General features: G+C 44.7%; 1 protein-coding gene across 3 annotated transcripts in view; it reads left to right on the plus strand.

Moving 5' to 3' along the window:
• thsd7ba (thrombospondin, type I, domain containing 7Ba) overlaps nucleotides 1-17,198 on the plus strand; it is a 976,604-nt gene that overhangs the window by 332,219 nt on the left and 627,187 nt on the right. For all 3 annotated transcript variants that reach the window (XM_073025771.1, XM_073025781.1, XM_073025776.1), the window contains exon 3: nucleotides 7,758-8,559. In XM_073025771.1, coding sequence (XP_072881872.1) covers nucleotides 7,758-8,559 — 802 coding nt within the window. The remainder of the gene's footprint in view (nucleotides 1-7,757; nucleotides 8,560-17,198) is intronic.

Raw genomic sequence — 17,198 nt, forward strand, 5'->3', positions numbered from 1 at the left:
CATGTTTAGTCACATTCTCAAAAAATTCAATCAGGCTCGTAAGGCACGACCTGACTTTGACAAACCCATGCTGACTATTCCTAATCATATTATGCCTCTCCAAATGTTCGTAAATCCTGCCTCTCAGGATCTTTTTGATCAACTTATCAACTACTGAAGTAAGACTCACTGGTCTATAATTTCCTGGGCTATCTCTACTCCCTTTCTTGAATAAGGGAACAAAATCTGCAACCCTCTAATCTGAGCAGGACGGGGGTGGGGGGGGGGGAAGAAGCTGGGAAGAAGTGGCAGGCCTACATATGAACTCAAGTATCATCTGCAGGTCCTCCCCAGGTTACAACAGGATTCTGATCTTACCAGTTCTTCATAATGGGAACAGCTCATGTGTCAGAAATGTGGCTACTGAGTTGCCACATTGCCTGCAACCCACAGCAGTCAACAAGTCCACCCCCGCCCCGTTTCCCAGATGTGCACTCATACGTATGGACTGCATGTAATTCAGATGCCTGTATGCTGTTGTAATATTCTGAATATGTAATTCTTATATGTCAGGTTGCTTTTGTGCATTAAAGCTATGAATAATTAAAGGATATTCTGGGATATTTTATCTACTGAATTTCCTAATGTTTGCTGGTTAGTCTATTTCACATATGTCCTTCTCCCTCTTGCTCCAGTATAGGAACAATCATACACAATGGAATATGTTTGACTATTCCATCTTCACCTATAGTAATAATTTACAGCCAGCACCTGTATGTTTTCAGAAAGTAAAGATGACAAATAAAGCATCTGCCACCTGGATGCAATGATTTGAAAGGAAAAAAGCCTATGACAATGGGACCCCTCCAGAAAGAGCAGGCCTGCTGACAAGTTAGGAAATAGAATGTGGTGTCAATGCATCAGGAGATGGAGTAAATTTTTCATAACCTGTGCGCAGATGTGAAGCAGCACCATCATAAGCCTGTTATTTTTTTTGTGTGAGACCTTAAAGCTATTATTCTGAAGACTGGTTTGCATCGCTGCATTTAACATTTCCCAGTTTTGTTGTATGATGTCTGTAGTAAATCCAATGAAATGAAGGATGAAATAGATAATGCTTACTTTCATATTCTAGAGCAGCTTTTTCAATAACTTTGTTGACAAAGTAATACCATCATGATTGAACCATCTTCATACCATAGCAAAAAAGAAATTAACACAATTCACTGTGGAGTGTATATGTGAAAGTTCATAAATATTTTCCCAGATGGACTTTTGGATCTTAGCTGTGTGGTTGAAAAAAGTGCTTCTAAGTGCTAATCGAAGATCAAAGGGACTGTGATTCTTGGCTAATGTGAGCCGACAGATTGCCTTTAATCAATTGTGCTTGCTTTTGGGCACCATGTAAATTCAAACATACAGCAAAGTATGTAACAAGGTCAGGATGAATAGAGCTGTAGAGTCAATCAGCATAGAAACAGACCCATTGACCCAAGTGGCCCATCCTGACCGAGATGCCCCATTCAACTAATCCCAATGGTCAGTGTTTGGCCCATAACCTTTCCAATCCATGTATTGTACCTACTCTAACTATCTTTCAAAAATTAAGATCAGCTTAAAAATATTGTATATTTTCCTATAAATGTTTGAAAATTAACTACAATTTGTTTACAACCCAAACTGATTGAGAATGTTACTCTTATCAGACTCTATTACAGTATTTTCAGGCCATGTTTCATTTCACAGTAATTTTTCTGTTCTCAGTGCTTTCTCAGGTTGTTGTGCCTTTACGACTATCACCAATCCTGTCTCATGCATTTCTTCCAAGTCTCTTTATTTCTGCTTTCCAGTACAAAAATATAGAAGTGCGATCACTCGAGTCGAGTATGATGTTCTCCTGAGGGGTTGTCTGTTGGTGGGATCTCAGAAGTCTGTAGAGGTCCATCCGGGATGTTAAGGTGGAGGATGCCTGTGTGTGACTTTGTTTAACGTGGCAAGGCTGATATACATGCAGCCGCCACACAGTCTTTGACAGATTGGTGTTGGAGTCGAGTGGCATGGAATGCAAGATGGCTGGGAACTCTTCATGACTGCAGTCTTCCTCGGCCTTCATTGCCATTGTGATATTCCGGCAGTTCCACCAATGAGGTCTTTGTCTGGCTCCTCCGCCTTGACCTTATCGTCATGGGTGACCCTACCAGGAGCTAATCGCCAGATAACTGAACTCCAGACGGTATTGCTGTCAGGATCTCAGGAACTTACCAGCCTCTCCACCATGACAAGGTGACAATCCTTAGGGAAGAAAAATACAAATCAGAATGAATTACAGGTGAAATTAGAAGCATCTGAGAATGTAAAAGTTGGGGTGTTGATTTGTAAGATTTTGTATTTTTCAGCAAGAAGCTACTTTCTAGCTGGTTAAAGGTCACTTCCCTTGATTTCTGTCAGGCCCTGTTGTGGCTCGTCTATCTTTATAATTAGAAATTGATTTTTATTTTCTATCCTGACAGCAGGGCTTCAAAAATGTTTGGAGAGAAGACGTATTGACTGTTATATATACAAAGGCGACTTGACAGTGTAGATCTTTGGATTAAATTTGTTCTGAACATTGCAGTTAAACTAAAAGCAAGTGGAAAACCAGGCTTTTCATTGAAATCAATTGCATTGCTGAGTTTCTATGAAATGAACACATAAAAAAATTGGGGATGAATTGCTCTATATGTAGCAAAACTGTGAACACCTGGTTTTCATCTTCTCAGTTTGTGGTCGGCATTGGGAAGGCAATGTTCATTGTGCATCCTTTGTTGCCAGGCAACAGAGTCATGTGACTGGTCGCTGCAGATAGTATTGAGAGTTTACCCATGCCTTGCAGGAGTTATGTCGAGTTCTGGTTCAGGAAGAGATGCAGGTGCCCCTCCCTGTGGCGCATTGATGAGCATGTTGGCATTTATAACAATCCAGGAGTTTCCAAATTACCAAGTTAATTCAATTTAGGTTCATTACATGTGGTGAGATATGAATATAATACCTTTGAATTGATGGAATATTAGCTTAACCTCTGCACTGCAACACATGTACTAGTGAGGCAATTACTAATGTTCAGAGTGATCCCAGCACTGATGCATATTTTAATGCAGCAACTTGAGCAGCACTTGCTGGGTTTTGAAGAAAAATGCTCATTGTAAAAGGGCAATATTTTGAAATCAAAAATGTTCAATTTGTAAAATGCACCTGACAAAAGTTAACAGAAATGAATGTTGATAGAAACTGCTGCTTCCGTACTTATAAATCAGATTTGTAATTGAAATTTATTTTGTTGGCCCAATTGTAGTTTGTGATCTGTATGTACCTGATACCTTTGGAATCATTTGCCCAAACAATATAATTGCACCACCTGTTTATATAAAAAATGTATGGTGTTAACAGGCCAAATAAACGAAAATTCAGCACAATAGATGTGGGTTGACACTAGACTGCTATCTCTGTATGAACGTATCGCTTGGAGCAGTATCACATAATCCTTTGCTTTTCACCATTATGGCTCTGTATTCCCACTTATGATGCTCCAACTCACAGAACCAATTAGGAAAGAAATAGAGCAAATAGAATGACTAATTGCAGTCACTTAAAGAGTTTTTGGCCTAACACAAGGTAACGTTTTCTACTCTGAATAGCTTCTGGAAATGTTTGCTGAATTATTTTCTGCTCTACCTAAAAATCTCCAGAACAACACTAACCTCATCACTCTTGGAGGTTTTGAAGTCCTAAGTGAAAAAATAATAATTTGTTGAAACAAAAAGTAATCTCTTGAAAATAAGTTTTCATGGTGCTACACAAACATTAACAAACACAATTTTCTCCCGAAATGCTTGAAGAGTAAGTTATCTTGAGAATATGTCACTGTGCACTTCCCAGCTGATTGCCCGGGCATCAGTCAATTACAGCATACCTGTGCTCTTGGCCTGATTTCATCTGAAGGGACTGAACAGAACATCTGAGAAGCTTACAATCACATTCAGAAAGCAGGGTGGAAAACCTGCTCTAAATTTAGGACATCAGCCATCAATAAAAGGTCTTGAGAACACTTATACCAGAGGAAGCTTCAATATGCACTGAATATACCATATGTTCAATATGTTCAATATATACATTTGAAGATGAAACAAAAATACTTGTACTACAGATTTCTGCCCAGTTGCCCACTGGACTCTGACTCTGTACCATAACTAGAAATGAGCAACCATTTTGGGTAAACTCCATTTAAATCTTCTCAAAGTTAACCAACATGTTTCAAATGTTATTCTCATGAATAATATTTGTTTTCAAAGCAATATATAAGATCATATTAGAGAGTGGGAAAATGCCAAAGATCTCTATGACCCTTTTCAACATCTGTGCCTCATATTAGAGCTAAACACAGCAGCACCCTGTTTTGCCTGTCTCCTTTCATTCAACATGGACCATAGAACAGTACAGTACAGTACAGTACAGTACAGACCATTCAGCCCTCACTGTCTATGCCAACCATGATGCCAATCCAAATTAATCCCATCTACCTTCTCATGTCTATATTTGCTAATATCCTTCATGTTTTTCTGCCAATCTGAATACCTCTTAGATTTTTATATCTTCAAAGTTCAAAGTAAGTTTATTATCTGGTTCAAGAGCCAGACGTTTGAGGGGTAATAAGTGTTCTTGAACCTTGTGGCGTGTGTCCTGAGGCTTCTGTAACACCTTCCGGATGGCAACAGCAAGAAGAGAGCATGGGCTGGGTGGTGGGGGTCCCTGATGAATAGATGCTGCTTTTTCTACAACAGCACTCAATGGTGGAGAGAGCTTTTGCCCATGATGGACAGAGCTGTATCCATTACTTTTTGTAATCTTATCTGCCTCCACCATTTTACCTAGAACATACCGTTGCCTGTGTTTTAAAAAAAGCCCAATAAATCACCTTAAATGCTCTCCTTGTCATCTTAAATCCAGTATTTTTCATTTCCACCCTGGGAGAAAGACTGACTATCTACCTTATCTGTGCCTCTCATAATGTTGTATACTTCTATCTGGTTACTCCTCATCCTCTTAACATTCCAGAGTTAACAATGCAATTTTAACATCTTCTTATGAGTCATCATCATTGTGTGCCATGTCATATGACATCATCATTATGTGCCGTGTCATATGACATCATCATTATATGTTGTGTCATACTACATTGTAGCGGTGTGCTACACACAGCGCTGAAATAACGACACGTAGTTGATGAGCTGCAGTTGCAAAAAAGATTTATTCGAACTTCACAGCCTCGCTTTAAAGCCTTCCTGATCCTGCCCTCCTGAATGCGTATTCACAGTCCCGTCCCGCGCGTGGGCTTTTCCCCTTGCTGGTGAAGCAGACTTGGCGCCCTTTTTGGGACTGGCCTCAATGATGGCGCGCGCCGATTTGTGAGCCGGGTCACCACAACATCGTCATTAAGTGCCGAGTAGAAACATAGAAACCTTACAGCACAATGACATGGGTGATCATGGTCTCTAACGATGATTGTTCTTGGAAAATTTTTCTGCAGAGGTAGTTTGCCTTCTTCTGGGCAGTGTCTTTACAAGATGTCTGACCCCAGCCATTATCAATTCTCTTCAGAAATCGTTTGCCTGGCATCAGTGGTCGCATAACCAGGGCTCATACAACTATCCACCACCTGCTTCATGTGACACTGATCGGGGGCTAAGCGGGTGCTATCCTTTGCCTAAAGGTGACCTGCAGGCTAGCAGCGGGAAGGGGTGCCTTACACTGCTTTTGGTAGAGACGTCTTTGCACCCCGCCACCCTTTTAGCCAATACTCTCAGAGAACATCCTGATGAACCTCTTTGCACCCTCTTCAAAGCCTTCATGTTCTTCCTGTGATGCAGCAACCAGGAATGCAAACACTGTAATACTCCAAATGCAGTTTAATCAAAGCTTTGTATAGCTGTAACATGGCTTTTTGACTTTTATACACAACAGCAAAGCACTAAAAGCCATGTTGGAAATCCAGAACAGCACACGCAAAATGTTGGAAGAATTCAGCAGGTCAGGCAGCACCCATAGAGGGAAATGAACAGTTGATATGTAGGGCAGAAACCATTCAGAAATTGAGTATTAATTTCCCTCTATGTATACCCTTGAGCTGCTGAGTTCTTCCAGCACTTTGTGTGTGGTGCTCCAAATTTCCAGCATCTGTGGTCTCCGTTGTGGCTCAGTTTTTATGCTCAGTGCACTGAGCAGGCAATACTCTGTAACACATTTATCTCCTTGTGTTGCAGCTTTTAAAGATATGTGACCTTGCACCCCAAGATCTGTCCATATATGGATGCTCCAAAGGGGTTTAAGGGCCTTCAGATGCTGGAATCTAGAACGATAAATACTCTTCTGGAGGAACTCAATGAGTCAAGCAGCATTTGTTGGGGAGATGGGGAGGAATTGTTGATGTTTTGGGCCAAAACCCAAAGAGAGGAAAGGGTGGTGCCTGTAGAAGGAGAAGAGGCAGTAGAATGAGACGATTGGTGGGCTAAGGACGGGTGGTGGATCACGAGCAGGCTATTTACTATCCACAGCTCCACCAATCTTTCTGTCCTCAGCTGACCTATTTCATCTATATTTACATAGGGATGTATCTCAAACAACAGAGGTTTCTGATACCCACACTCCCTTCTATTTACTGAGGTCCCAGTTCACACACTCTCTAGGATCTCATTTGTTTCTCTTTTGCATGTTCCCTTGAAATTTACCAAGACCTTATGCTTCATTTACACTTAGGGAGTTCATTGGAAAATAACCGGAAATAAAGTCAGTGTAACACTAGCTATGATTACAATGCCAACGACCCGGGTTCAATTCCCGCCGCTCTCTGTAAGACGTTCGTACATTCTCCCCGAGACTGCGTGAGTTTCCTCAGGTGCTTCAGTCTCTTTGCACATTCCAAAGATGTACAGACTGGTAGGTTAATTGGTCACATGGGTGTAATTGGGCAGTGTGCTCTTGTTGGGCCAGTAGAGCCTGTAACTGTGCTCCACTTCTAAATAAACAAATAATAAAAGTGTGTTCAAGTATTACCATAATAACATCAAAAAATCTGTAAAATCTGTTTTGCGTGCTGTCACCAAAGTCTCAAGCAGGCTGGATTAATAGAATTTTGCTCTATTTTCCTTTGCTGTGTTTACCTCAAAATATTGAATTGAATAAATGGTCTTTCATACTGAATCTCGTGAGAAATCCTTTGGCAGTTGTGAAATGTCTTTTCTTCACAGAGCAGCCTATGCATGCAGTGGGTTGACAGCTGCGAGCTGGTGAAAACTCTGAAGTCGTTTAGAAACTTCTTGCACTGGGGTTGGAGCCTTTTTGAAACAAGGATATTGAACAGATTCCATTATTGCTCATTAATGATATGAAAAATGTCTTCCTTCCTGTGCTATCTGACTTCTGAGGCAACTGGACTCTGCATATGAATAATGTGCCACTTTTTCATTTATAGCTACTGCATTTTAAAGTATTGTTGTATATTTTAAGCCCTTTATGTAATATCCAAGAGTATTTTTTCCAATGCCCTTAGTTTTTATCAGAGCTTGTAAATTATTTAGCTACCTTCGTATCTTGAGCACCTGCCTGCAGACACTTGTTGCTTATCCCTGCTGTACTTTGCCAGTCAGTTTTTTAAACGCATCCACCCACTCTTTCTTTTATAACTAGTACTGTTTGTGCATGCAGGAGAAGGTAATTTATTCAATGTGTTTTTGTATTTCCTGTAGGTCAGTGGGGTCGATGTATTAGTGCAGAGTGTGGACCAAATGGAGTGCAGAGTAGAACAGTGTGGTGTGTCCACGTTGAAGGCTGGACTACACACCATTCCCACTGTAAGTATGAAGAGAGACCGGCAATTCAAAGAGACTGCTTCAAGGTGTGCGACTGGCATAAGGAGATCTTCGAGTGGGATTTATCAAAGTGGGGTGACTGTGTACTCCGCACATCTCCAAATAAAGCTAAACCCAGGACCTCCGCTTGTGTCACTGCACAGCAAGGGCTGCAGCACAGGGACGTACACTGTGTACGAAAATCCAACAGATCACTGGTACTAGACGAGATCTGTGAATTCTTTACACCTAAGCCTGCTTCGGACCAAGCCTGCCTCATTCCCTGCCCACAGGACTGTGTAGTGTCTGAATTCTCAGCCTGGTCGGCTTGTAGCAAAGGTTGTGGGAAAGGATTACAACATCAGGTCCGTTCAGTGTTGTCACCGCCGTTGTATGGTGGCAAAAGCTGCCCACCTCTAACGGAAACCAAGAGCTGTGATATACAAGTCTCCTGTCTGGTTGGGGAAGATGAGTTTCAGTACAGTTTAAAGGTAGGTCCTTGGAGTGACTGCAGACTGCCACACCAAAGACATGTCTGGCAAAGCGGTAAGCCAGGACTGAACTTTAGTTCACAACATTCGGAGAAGAATCTTATGAAGCATCTGATCCACGAACATTTCAAGCCATGGGATGTAAAAATAGGATATCAAACCAGGCATGTCCGCTGTACAAGAAGTGATGGAAAAAATGCAATGCTCAGGTAAGGTCACTGATTTGGCCTTGCTGTTTTTTCACAAGTATTAGTTCAACTTTCTGTCACCAAGTATCTTAATCAGTCAGAGTACAGTAGATGCAGAGATAATTGGTGGACTGAGTAGATTTTAGTACAGTTCCATACCAGCAGTTACAAAGTAAGAGAGAGAAGTGTATGATATTCATCTTGATAGCAGTGTGTTTAGAAATGAAGTATACTTTAGGGATGCTAATACACAATTGTAGTGATAATAATTATAACAGAGCACTTTTCATACAGATTCTGTAGTACAAAGTGCTTTATAATGGGATGAAGTGAAAGCATGAAAAGAACAGATAAAAGATGTTAGTTAAAAGTGGTATTAAATAAATAGATTTTGGGTTGACATTTAAACGAGTCTACTGAGTGTGTATCCCTTATAGTTTTTGATACTGAGTTCCACAGTTTAGGAGTGTAGTTCAGAAAAGCTGACCAACCAACTAATCTCCTGAGGTAGATTGTTTAAATTTAAGAGACTGGCAGAAGAAGACCAGAGAGTTCAAACAGGATTAGAAAACAAAAGTGATTCTGGTCCCAGACCATTGAGAGCTTTAACAAGTAAGAGAAATTTAAAATCACTTCTAAAAGTTACAGGAGGCCAATGCAAAGTAGTTAGGATGGGAATGATAACATTTCCTCATCCTGGTTTTGGTTAAAAGTCTAGCAGCAGTGTTCTGAATGAGTTGAAATTTGTCAATAGTCTCTGGAAGGCCAGTAAAAAGTGCATTCCAGTAATGTAGTTTATTCGATATAAGGGTGTGAATTAGTTTTCAGTGTCAGTACATGACAGAAACAAACACACCTTTGTAATCTTCCTTAAGTGTAGAAATGCTCCTCTGGTCACTTCCTGTTTGTGAAATTTTAAATTCAAATCTGACTTGAAGATAACACCCCTGGCTTGTTACTTCGGATTTTTACAGAGGGAGCCAAGATCCAAGTCTATCACGAAGTTTATCTCTTTTGGCTTTGTGAGAAACTTTAATAACTTGTTGTTGTAGCATACTTCTTTAATTAATTTCCTCAAAAGCAATAATTAAATCATTTTGCAGTTAACAATGTTCAGTAATATGTTCGTGATTTTACTGACAAACTCATTCTAGCACCCGAAGTAAACAGTTATAATAAATATGGTGTATGTCCTGGCACTTACTCATTAACAGTCTAAATATTTTCTATTTCATAAGCATATCTGAATTATATAATTCTGCTAATACTCTGCCCCTTTAGAGTCACAAACTTAAGAGGCCATGTAATTCTTTAAATATTACTTTTACTTCTTGCTCCCTTGGTAAATCAGGCAGCATAATCAAAGGTCCATACACTCTGGGCATTCAGTCTTCCCCTGACCTAACAGGTAGAAGACGCTGAAAGTACGTACCACAAGGCTCAAGGACAACTTCTATCCTGCTGTTATTAGATTGGTTCCCTCGTACAATAAAATGGACTCTTGGTTTTACAATCAAACTCGTTACGACCTTAAAACTTATTGTGTACTTGCAGTACACTTGCTCTGTAACAGTAACACTTTACTCTGTAATGTGGTATTGTTTTTACATTGCACTATCTCAACACACTGTTGTAAAAAATTGATTTGTATCAATGGTACGTAAGTTTTTCACGAAGGTTCAGTACACATGACAACAGTAAACAGATTACCAACTTACCAGTTCCTCACTGGTGATTGGTGGTTCCCACATTCCCATTCCACTAACTCAGGCCATGTTTTCTACCTCTCTTTTCACTCCTGGGTCCTGTTTCTGTCTCTTTCCATTCCCTGGGTCCTGTTTCCTGTCTCTTTCCATTCCCTGGGTCCTGTTTCCTGTCTCTCTTTCCACTCCTGGGTCCTGTTTCTGACTCTTCCCACTCCTGGGTCCTGTTTCTGTCTCTTTTCACTGCTGGGTCCTATTTCCTGTCTCTTTCCACTCCTGAGTCTTGTTTCCTGTCTCTCTTTCTACTCCTGGGTCCTGTTTCCTATCTCTCTTTCCACTCCTGGGTCCTGTTTCTGTCTCTTTCCACTCCTGGGTCCTGTTTCCTGTCTCTTTCCATTCCCTGGGTCCTGTTTCCTGTCTCTTTTCATTCCCTGGGTCCGGTTTCCTGTCTCTCTTGCCACTCCTGGGTCCTGTTTCTTGTCTCTTTCCACTGCTGGGTCCTGTTTCCTATCTCTCTTTCCACTCCTGGGTCCTGTTTCCTGTCTCTTTCCACTCCTGGGTCCTGTTTCCTGTCTCTTTCCATTCCCTGGGTCCTGTTTCCTATCTCTCTTTCCACTCCTGGGTCCTGTTTCTGTCTCTTTCCACTGCTGGGTCCTGTTTCCTATCTCTCTTTCCACTCCTGGGTCCTGTTTCTGTCTCTTTCCACTCTTGGGTCCTGTTTCCTATCTCTCTTTCCACTCCTGGGTCCTGTTTCTGTCTCTTTTCACTGCTGGGTCCTGTTTCCTCTCTCGCTTTCCACTCCTGGGTCCTGTTTCCTGTCTCTTTCCATTCCCTTTGTCCTGCTTCCTGTCTCTCTTTCCACTCTTGGGTCCTGTTTCCTATCTCTCTTTCCACTCCTGGGTCCTGTTTCCTATCTCTCTTTCCATTCCTGGGTCCTGTTTCTGTCTCTTTCCACTGCTGGGTCCTGTTTCTGACTCTTCCCACTCCTGGGTCCTGTTTCTGTCTCTTTCCATTCACTGGGTCCTGTTTCCTGTCTCTCTTACCACTCCTGGGTCCTGTTTCCTATCTCTCTTTCCATTCCCTGGGTCCTGTTTCTGTCTCTTTCTACTGCTGGGTCCTGTTTCCTGTCTCTCTTTCCATTCCCTGGGTCCTGTTTCCTGTCTCTTTCCATTCCCTGGGTCCTGTTTCCTGTCTCTCTTTCCACTCTTGGGTCCTGTTTCCTGTCTCTCTTTCCATTCCCTGGGTCCGGTTTCCTGTCTCTCTTTCCACTCTTGGGTCCTGTTTCCTATCTCTCTTTCCATTCCTGTGTCCTGTTTCTGTCTCTTTCCACTGCTGGGTCCTGTTTCTGACTCTTCCCACTCCTGGGTCCTGTTTCTGTCTCTTTCCATTCACTGGGTCCTGTTTCCTGTCTCTCTTACCACTCCTGGGTCCTGTTTCCTATCTCTCTTTCCACTGCTGGGTCCTGTTTCTGTCTCTTTCCATTCCCTGTGTCCTGTTTCCTGTCTCTCTTTCCAATCCTGGGTCCTGTTTCTGTCTCTTTCCACTGCTGGGTCCTGTTTCTGTCTCTTTCCACTGCTGGGTCCGGTTTCCTGTCTCTCTTTCCACTCCTGGGTCCTGTTTCCTATCTCTCTTTCCACTGCTGGGTCCTGTTTCTGTCTCTTTCCACTGCTGGGTCCTGTTTCTGTCTCTATCCACTCCTGGGTCCTGTTTCTGTCTCTTTCCACTCCTGGGTCCTGTTTCTGTCTCTTTCCATTCCCTGGGTCCGGTTTCCTATCTCTCTTTCCACTCCTGGGTCCTGTTTCTGTCTCTTTCCACTGCTGGGTCCTGTTTCCTATCTCTCTTTCCACTCCTGGGTCCTGTTTCTGTCTCTTTCCACTCCTGGGTCCTGTTTCTGTCTCTTTCCATTCACTGGGTCCTGTTTCCTGTCTCTCTTACCACTCCTGGGTCCTGTTTCCTATCTCTCTTCCCACTCCTGGGTCCTGTTTCTGTCTCTTTCCATTCCCTGGGTCCTGTTTCCTGTCTCTCTTACCACTCCTGTGTCCTGTTTCCTATCTCTCTTTCCATTCCCTGGGTCCTGTTTCTGTCTCTTTCCATTCCCTGGGTCCTGTTTCCTGTCTCTTTCCATTCCCTGGGTCCTGTTTCCTGTCTCTCTTTCCACTCTTGGGTCCTGTTTCCTGTCTCTCTTTCCATTCCCTGGGTCCGGTTTCCTGTCTCTCTTTCCACTCTTGGGTCCTGTTTCCTATCTCTCTTTCCACTCTTGGGTCCTGTTTCTGACTCTTCCCACTCCTGGGTCCTGTTTCCTGTCTCTTTCCACTCCTGGGTCCTGTTTCTTGTATTTTTCCACTGCTGGGTCCTGTTTCCTGTCTCTTTCCACTCCTGGGTCCTGTTTCCTGTCTCTCTTACCACTCCTGGGTCCTGTTTCTTGTCTTTTTCCACTGCTGGGTCCTGTTTCCTGTCTCTTTCCACTCCTGGGTCCTGTTTGCTGTCTCTCTTTCCACTCCTGGGTCCTGTTTCCTATCTCTTTCCACTCCTGGGTCCTGTTTCCTGTCTCTTTCCACTCCTGGGTCCTGTTTCCTGTCTCTCTTACCACTCCTGGGTCCTGTTTCTTGTCTTTTTCCACTGCTGGGTCCTGTTTCCTGTCTCTTTCCACTGCTGGGTCCTGTTTCCTGTCTCTTTCCACTCCTGGGTCCTGTTTCCTATCTCTCTTTCCACTGCTGGGTCCTGTTTCCTGTCTCTTTCCACTCCTGGGTCCTGTTTCTGTCTCTTTCCATTCCCTGGGTCCTGTTTCCTGTCTCTTTCCCCTCCTGAGTCTTGTTTCCTATCTCTCTTTCCACTCCTGGGTCCTGTTTCCTGTCTCTCTTTCCACTGCTGGGTCCTGATTCCTGTCTCTTTCCATTCCCTGGGCCCTGTTTCCTATCTCTCTTTCCACTCCTGGGTCCTGTTTCCTGTCTCTCTTTCCACTGCTGGGTCCTGTTTCCTATCTCTCTTTCCACTCCTGGGTCCTGTTTCCTATCTCTCTTTCCACTCCTGGGTCCTGTTTCTGTCTCTTTCCACTCCTGGGTCCTGTTTCCTATCTCTCTTTCCACTCCTGGGTCCTGTTTCTGTCTCTTTCCACTGCTGGGTCCTGTTTCCTATCTCTCTTTTCACTCCTGGGTCCTGTTTCCTGTCTCTCTTTTCACTCCTGGGTCCTGTTTCCTGTCTCTTTCCATTCCCTGGGTCCTGTTTCCTGTCTCTCTTTCCACTCCTGGGTCCTGTTTCTGTCTCTTTCCACTGCTGGGTCCTGTTTCTGTCTCTTTCCACTGCTGGGTCCGGTTTCCTGTCTCTCTTTCCACTCCTGGGTCCTGTTTCCTATCTCTCTTTCCACTGCTGGGTCCTGTTTCTGTCTCTTTCCACTGCTGGGTCCTGTTTCTGTCTCTATCCACTCCTGGGTCCTGTTTCTGTCTCTTTCCACTCCTGGGTCCTGTTTCTGTCTCTTTCCATTCCCTGGGTCCGGTTTCCTATCTCTCTTTCCACTCCTGGGTCCTGTTTCTGTCTCTTTCCACTGCTGGGTCCTGTTTCCTATCTCTCTTTCCACTCCTGGGTCCTGTTTCTGTCTCTTTCCACTCCTGGGTCCTGTTTCCTATCTCTCTTTCCACTCCTGGGTCCTGTTTCTGTCTCTTTCCACTCCTGGGTCCTGTTTCCTATCTCTCTTTCCCCTCTTGGGTCCTGTTTCTGACTCTTCCCACTCCTGGGTCCTGTTTCCTGTCTCTTTCCACTCCTGGGTCCTGTTTCTTGTATTTTTCCACTGCTGGGTCCTGTTTCCTGTCTCTTTCCACTCCTGGGTCCTGTTTCCTGTCTCTCTTACCACTCCTGGGTCCTGTTTCTTGTCTTTTTCCACTGCTGGGTCCTGTTTCCTGTCTCTTTCCACTCCTGGGTCCTGTTTGCTGTCTCTCTTTCCACTCCTGGGTCCTGTTTCCTATCTCTTTCCACTCCTGGGTCCTGTTTCCTGTCTCTTTCCACTCCTGGGTCCTGTTTCCTGTCTCTCTTACCACTCCTGGGTCCTGTTTCTTGTCTTTTTCCACTGCTGGGTCCTGTTTCCTGTCTCTTTCCACTGCTGGGTCCTGTTTCCTGTCTCTTTCCACTCCTGGGTCCTGTTTCCTATCTCTCTTTCCACTGCTGGGTCCTGTTTCCTGTCTCTTTCCACTCCTGGGTCCTGTTTCTGTCTCTTTCCATTCCCTGGGTCCTGTTTCCTGTCTCTTTCCCCTCCTGAGTCTTGTTTCCTATCTCTCTTTCCACTCCTGGGTCCTGTTTCCTGTCTCTCTTTCCACTGCTGGGTCCTGTTTCCTGTCTCTTTCCATTCCCTGGGCCCTGTTTCCTATCTCTCTTTCCACTCCTGGGTCCTGTTTCCTGTCTCTCTTTCCACTGCTGGGTCCTGTTTCCTATCTCTCTTTCCACTCCTGGGTCCTGTTTCCTATCTCTCTTTCCACTCCTGGGTCATGTTTCCTATCTCTCTTTCCACTCCTGGGTCCTGTTTCTGTCTCTTTCCACTGCTGGGTCCTGTTTCCTATCTCTCTTTTCACTCCTGGGTCCTGTTTCCTGTCTCTCTTTTCACTCCTGGGTCCTGTTTCCTGTCTCTTTCCATTCTCTGGGTCCTGTTTCCTGTCTCTCTTTCCACTCCTGGGTCCTGTTTCTGTCTCTTTCCACTGCTGGGTCCTGTTTCTGTCTCTTTCCACTGCTGGGTCCGGTTTCCTGTCTCTCTTTCCACTCCTGGGTCCTGTTTCCTATCTCTCTTTCCACTGCTGGGTCCTGTTTCTGTCTCTTTCCACTGCTGGGTCCTGTTTCTGTCTCTATCCACTCCTGGGTCCTGTTTCTGTCTCTTTCCACTCCTGGGTCCTGTTTCTGTCTCTTTCCATTCCCTGGGTCCGGTTTCCTATCTCTCTTTCCACTCCTGGGTCCTGTTTCTGTCTCTTTCCACTGCTGGGTCCTGTTTCCTATCTCTCTTTCCACTCCTGGGTCCTGTTTCTGTCTCTTTCCACTCCTGGGTCCTGTTTCCTATCTCTCTTTCCACTCCTGGGTCCTGTTTCTGTCTCTTTCCACTCCTGGGTCCTGTTTCCTATCTCTCTTTCCACTCCTGGGTCCTGTTTCTGTCTCTTTCCACTCCTGGGTCCTGTTTCTGTCTCTTTCCATTCCCTGGGTCCTGTTTCCTGTCTCTCTTTCCACTCCTGGGTCCTGTTTCTGTCTCTTTCCACTGCTGGGTCCTGTTTCCTGTCTCTTTCCATTCCCTGTGTCCTGTTTCCTGTCTCTCTTTCCAATCCTGGGTCCTGTTTCTGTCTCTTTCCACTGCTGGGTCCTGTTTCTGTCTCTTTCCACCGCTGGGTCCGGTTTCCTGTCTCTCTTTCCACTCCTGGGTCCTGTTTCCTATCTCTCTTTCCACTGCTGGGTCCTGTTTCTGTCTCTTTCCACTGCTGGGTCCTGTTTCTGTCTCTATCCACTCCTGGGTCCTGTTTCTGTCTCTTTCCACTCCTGGGTCCTGTTTCTGTCTCTTTCCATTCCCTGGGTCCGGTTTCCTATCTCTCTTTCCACTCCTGGGTCCTGTTTCTGTCTCTTTCCACTGCTGGGTCCTGTTTCCTATCTCTCTTTCCACTCCTGGGTCCTGTTTCCGTCTCTTTCCACTCCTGGGTCCTGTTTCCTATCTCTCTTTCCACTCCTGGGTCCTGTTTCTGTCTCTTTCCACTCCTGGGTCCTGTTTCCTATCTCTCTTTCCACTCTTGGGTCCTGTTTCTGACTCTTCCCACTCCTGGGTCCTGTTTCCTGTCTCTTTCCACTCCTGGGTCCTGTTTCTTGTATTTTTCCACTGCTGGGTCCTGTTTCCTGTCTCTTTCCACTCCTGGGTCCTGTTTCCTGTCTCTCTTACCACTCCTGGGTCCTGTTTCTTGTCTTTTTCCACTGCTGGGTCCTGTTTCCTGTCTCTTTCCACTCCTGGGTCCTGTTTGCTGTCTCTCTTTCCACTCCTGGGTCCTGTTTCTGTCTCTTTCCACTGCTGGGTCCTGTTTCTGTCTCTTTCCACTGCTGGGTCCGGTTTCCTGTCTCTCTTTCCACTCCTGGGTCCTGTTTCCTGTCTCTCTTTCCACTGCTGGGTCCTGTTTCCTGTCTCTTTCCATTCCCTGGGCCCTGTTTCCTATCTCTCTTTCCACTCCTGGGTCCTGTTTCCTGTCTCTCTTTCCACTGCTGGGTCCTGTTTCCTATCTCTCTTTCCACTCCTGGGTCCTGTTTCCTATCTCTCTTTCCACTCCTGGGTCCTGTTTCCTATCTCTCTTTCCACTCCTGGGTCCTGTTTCTGTCTCTTTCCACTGCTGGGTCCTGTTTCCTATCTCTCTTTTCACTCCTGGGTCCTGTTTCCTGTCTCTCTTTTCACTCCTGGGTCCTGTTTCCTGTCTCTTTCCATTCCCTGGGTCCTGTTTCCTGTCTCTCTTTCCACTCCTGGGTCCTGTTTCTGTCTCTTTCCACTGCTGGGTCCTGTTTCTGTCTCTTTCCACTGCTGGGTCCGGTTTCCTGTCTCTCTTTCCACTCCTGGGTCCTGTTTCCTATCTCTCTTTCCACTGCTGGGTCCTGTTTCTGTCTCTTTCCACTGCTGGGTCCTGTTTCTGTCTCTATCCACTCCTGGGTCCTGTTTCTGTCTCTTTCCACTCCTGGGTCCTGTTTCTGTCTCTTTCCATTCCCTGGGTCCGGTTTCCTATCTCTCTTTCCACTCCTGGGTCCTGTTTCTGTCTCTTTCCACTGCTGGGTCCTGTTTCCTATCTCTCTTTCCACTCCTGGGTCCTGTTTCTGTCTCTTTCCACTCCTGGGTCCTGTTTCCTATCTCTCTTTCCACTCCTGGGTCCTGTTTCTGTCTCTTTCCACTCCTGGGTCCTGTTTCCTATCTCTCTTTCCACTCCTGGGTCCTGTTTCTGTCTCTTTCCACTCCTGGGTCCTGTTTCC

This window comes from Hemitrygon akajei, chromosome 2 (assembly GCF_048418815.1).
Source record: "Hemitrygon akajei chromosome 2, sHemAka1.3, whole genome shotgun sequence".
NCBI classification, from domain to species: Eukaryota; Metazoa; Chordata; class Chondrichthyes; order Myliobatiformes; family Dasyatidae; genus Hemitrygon; species Hemitrygon akajei.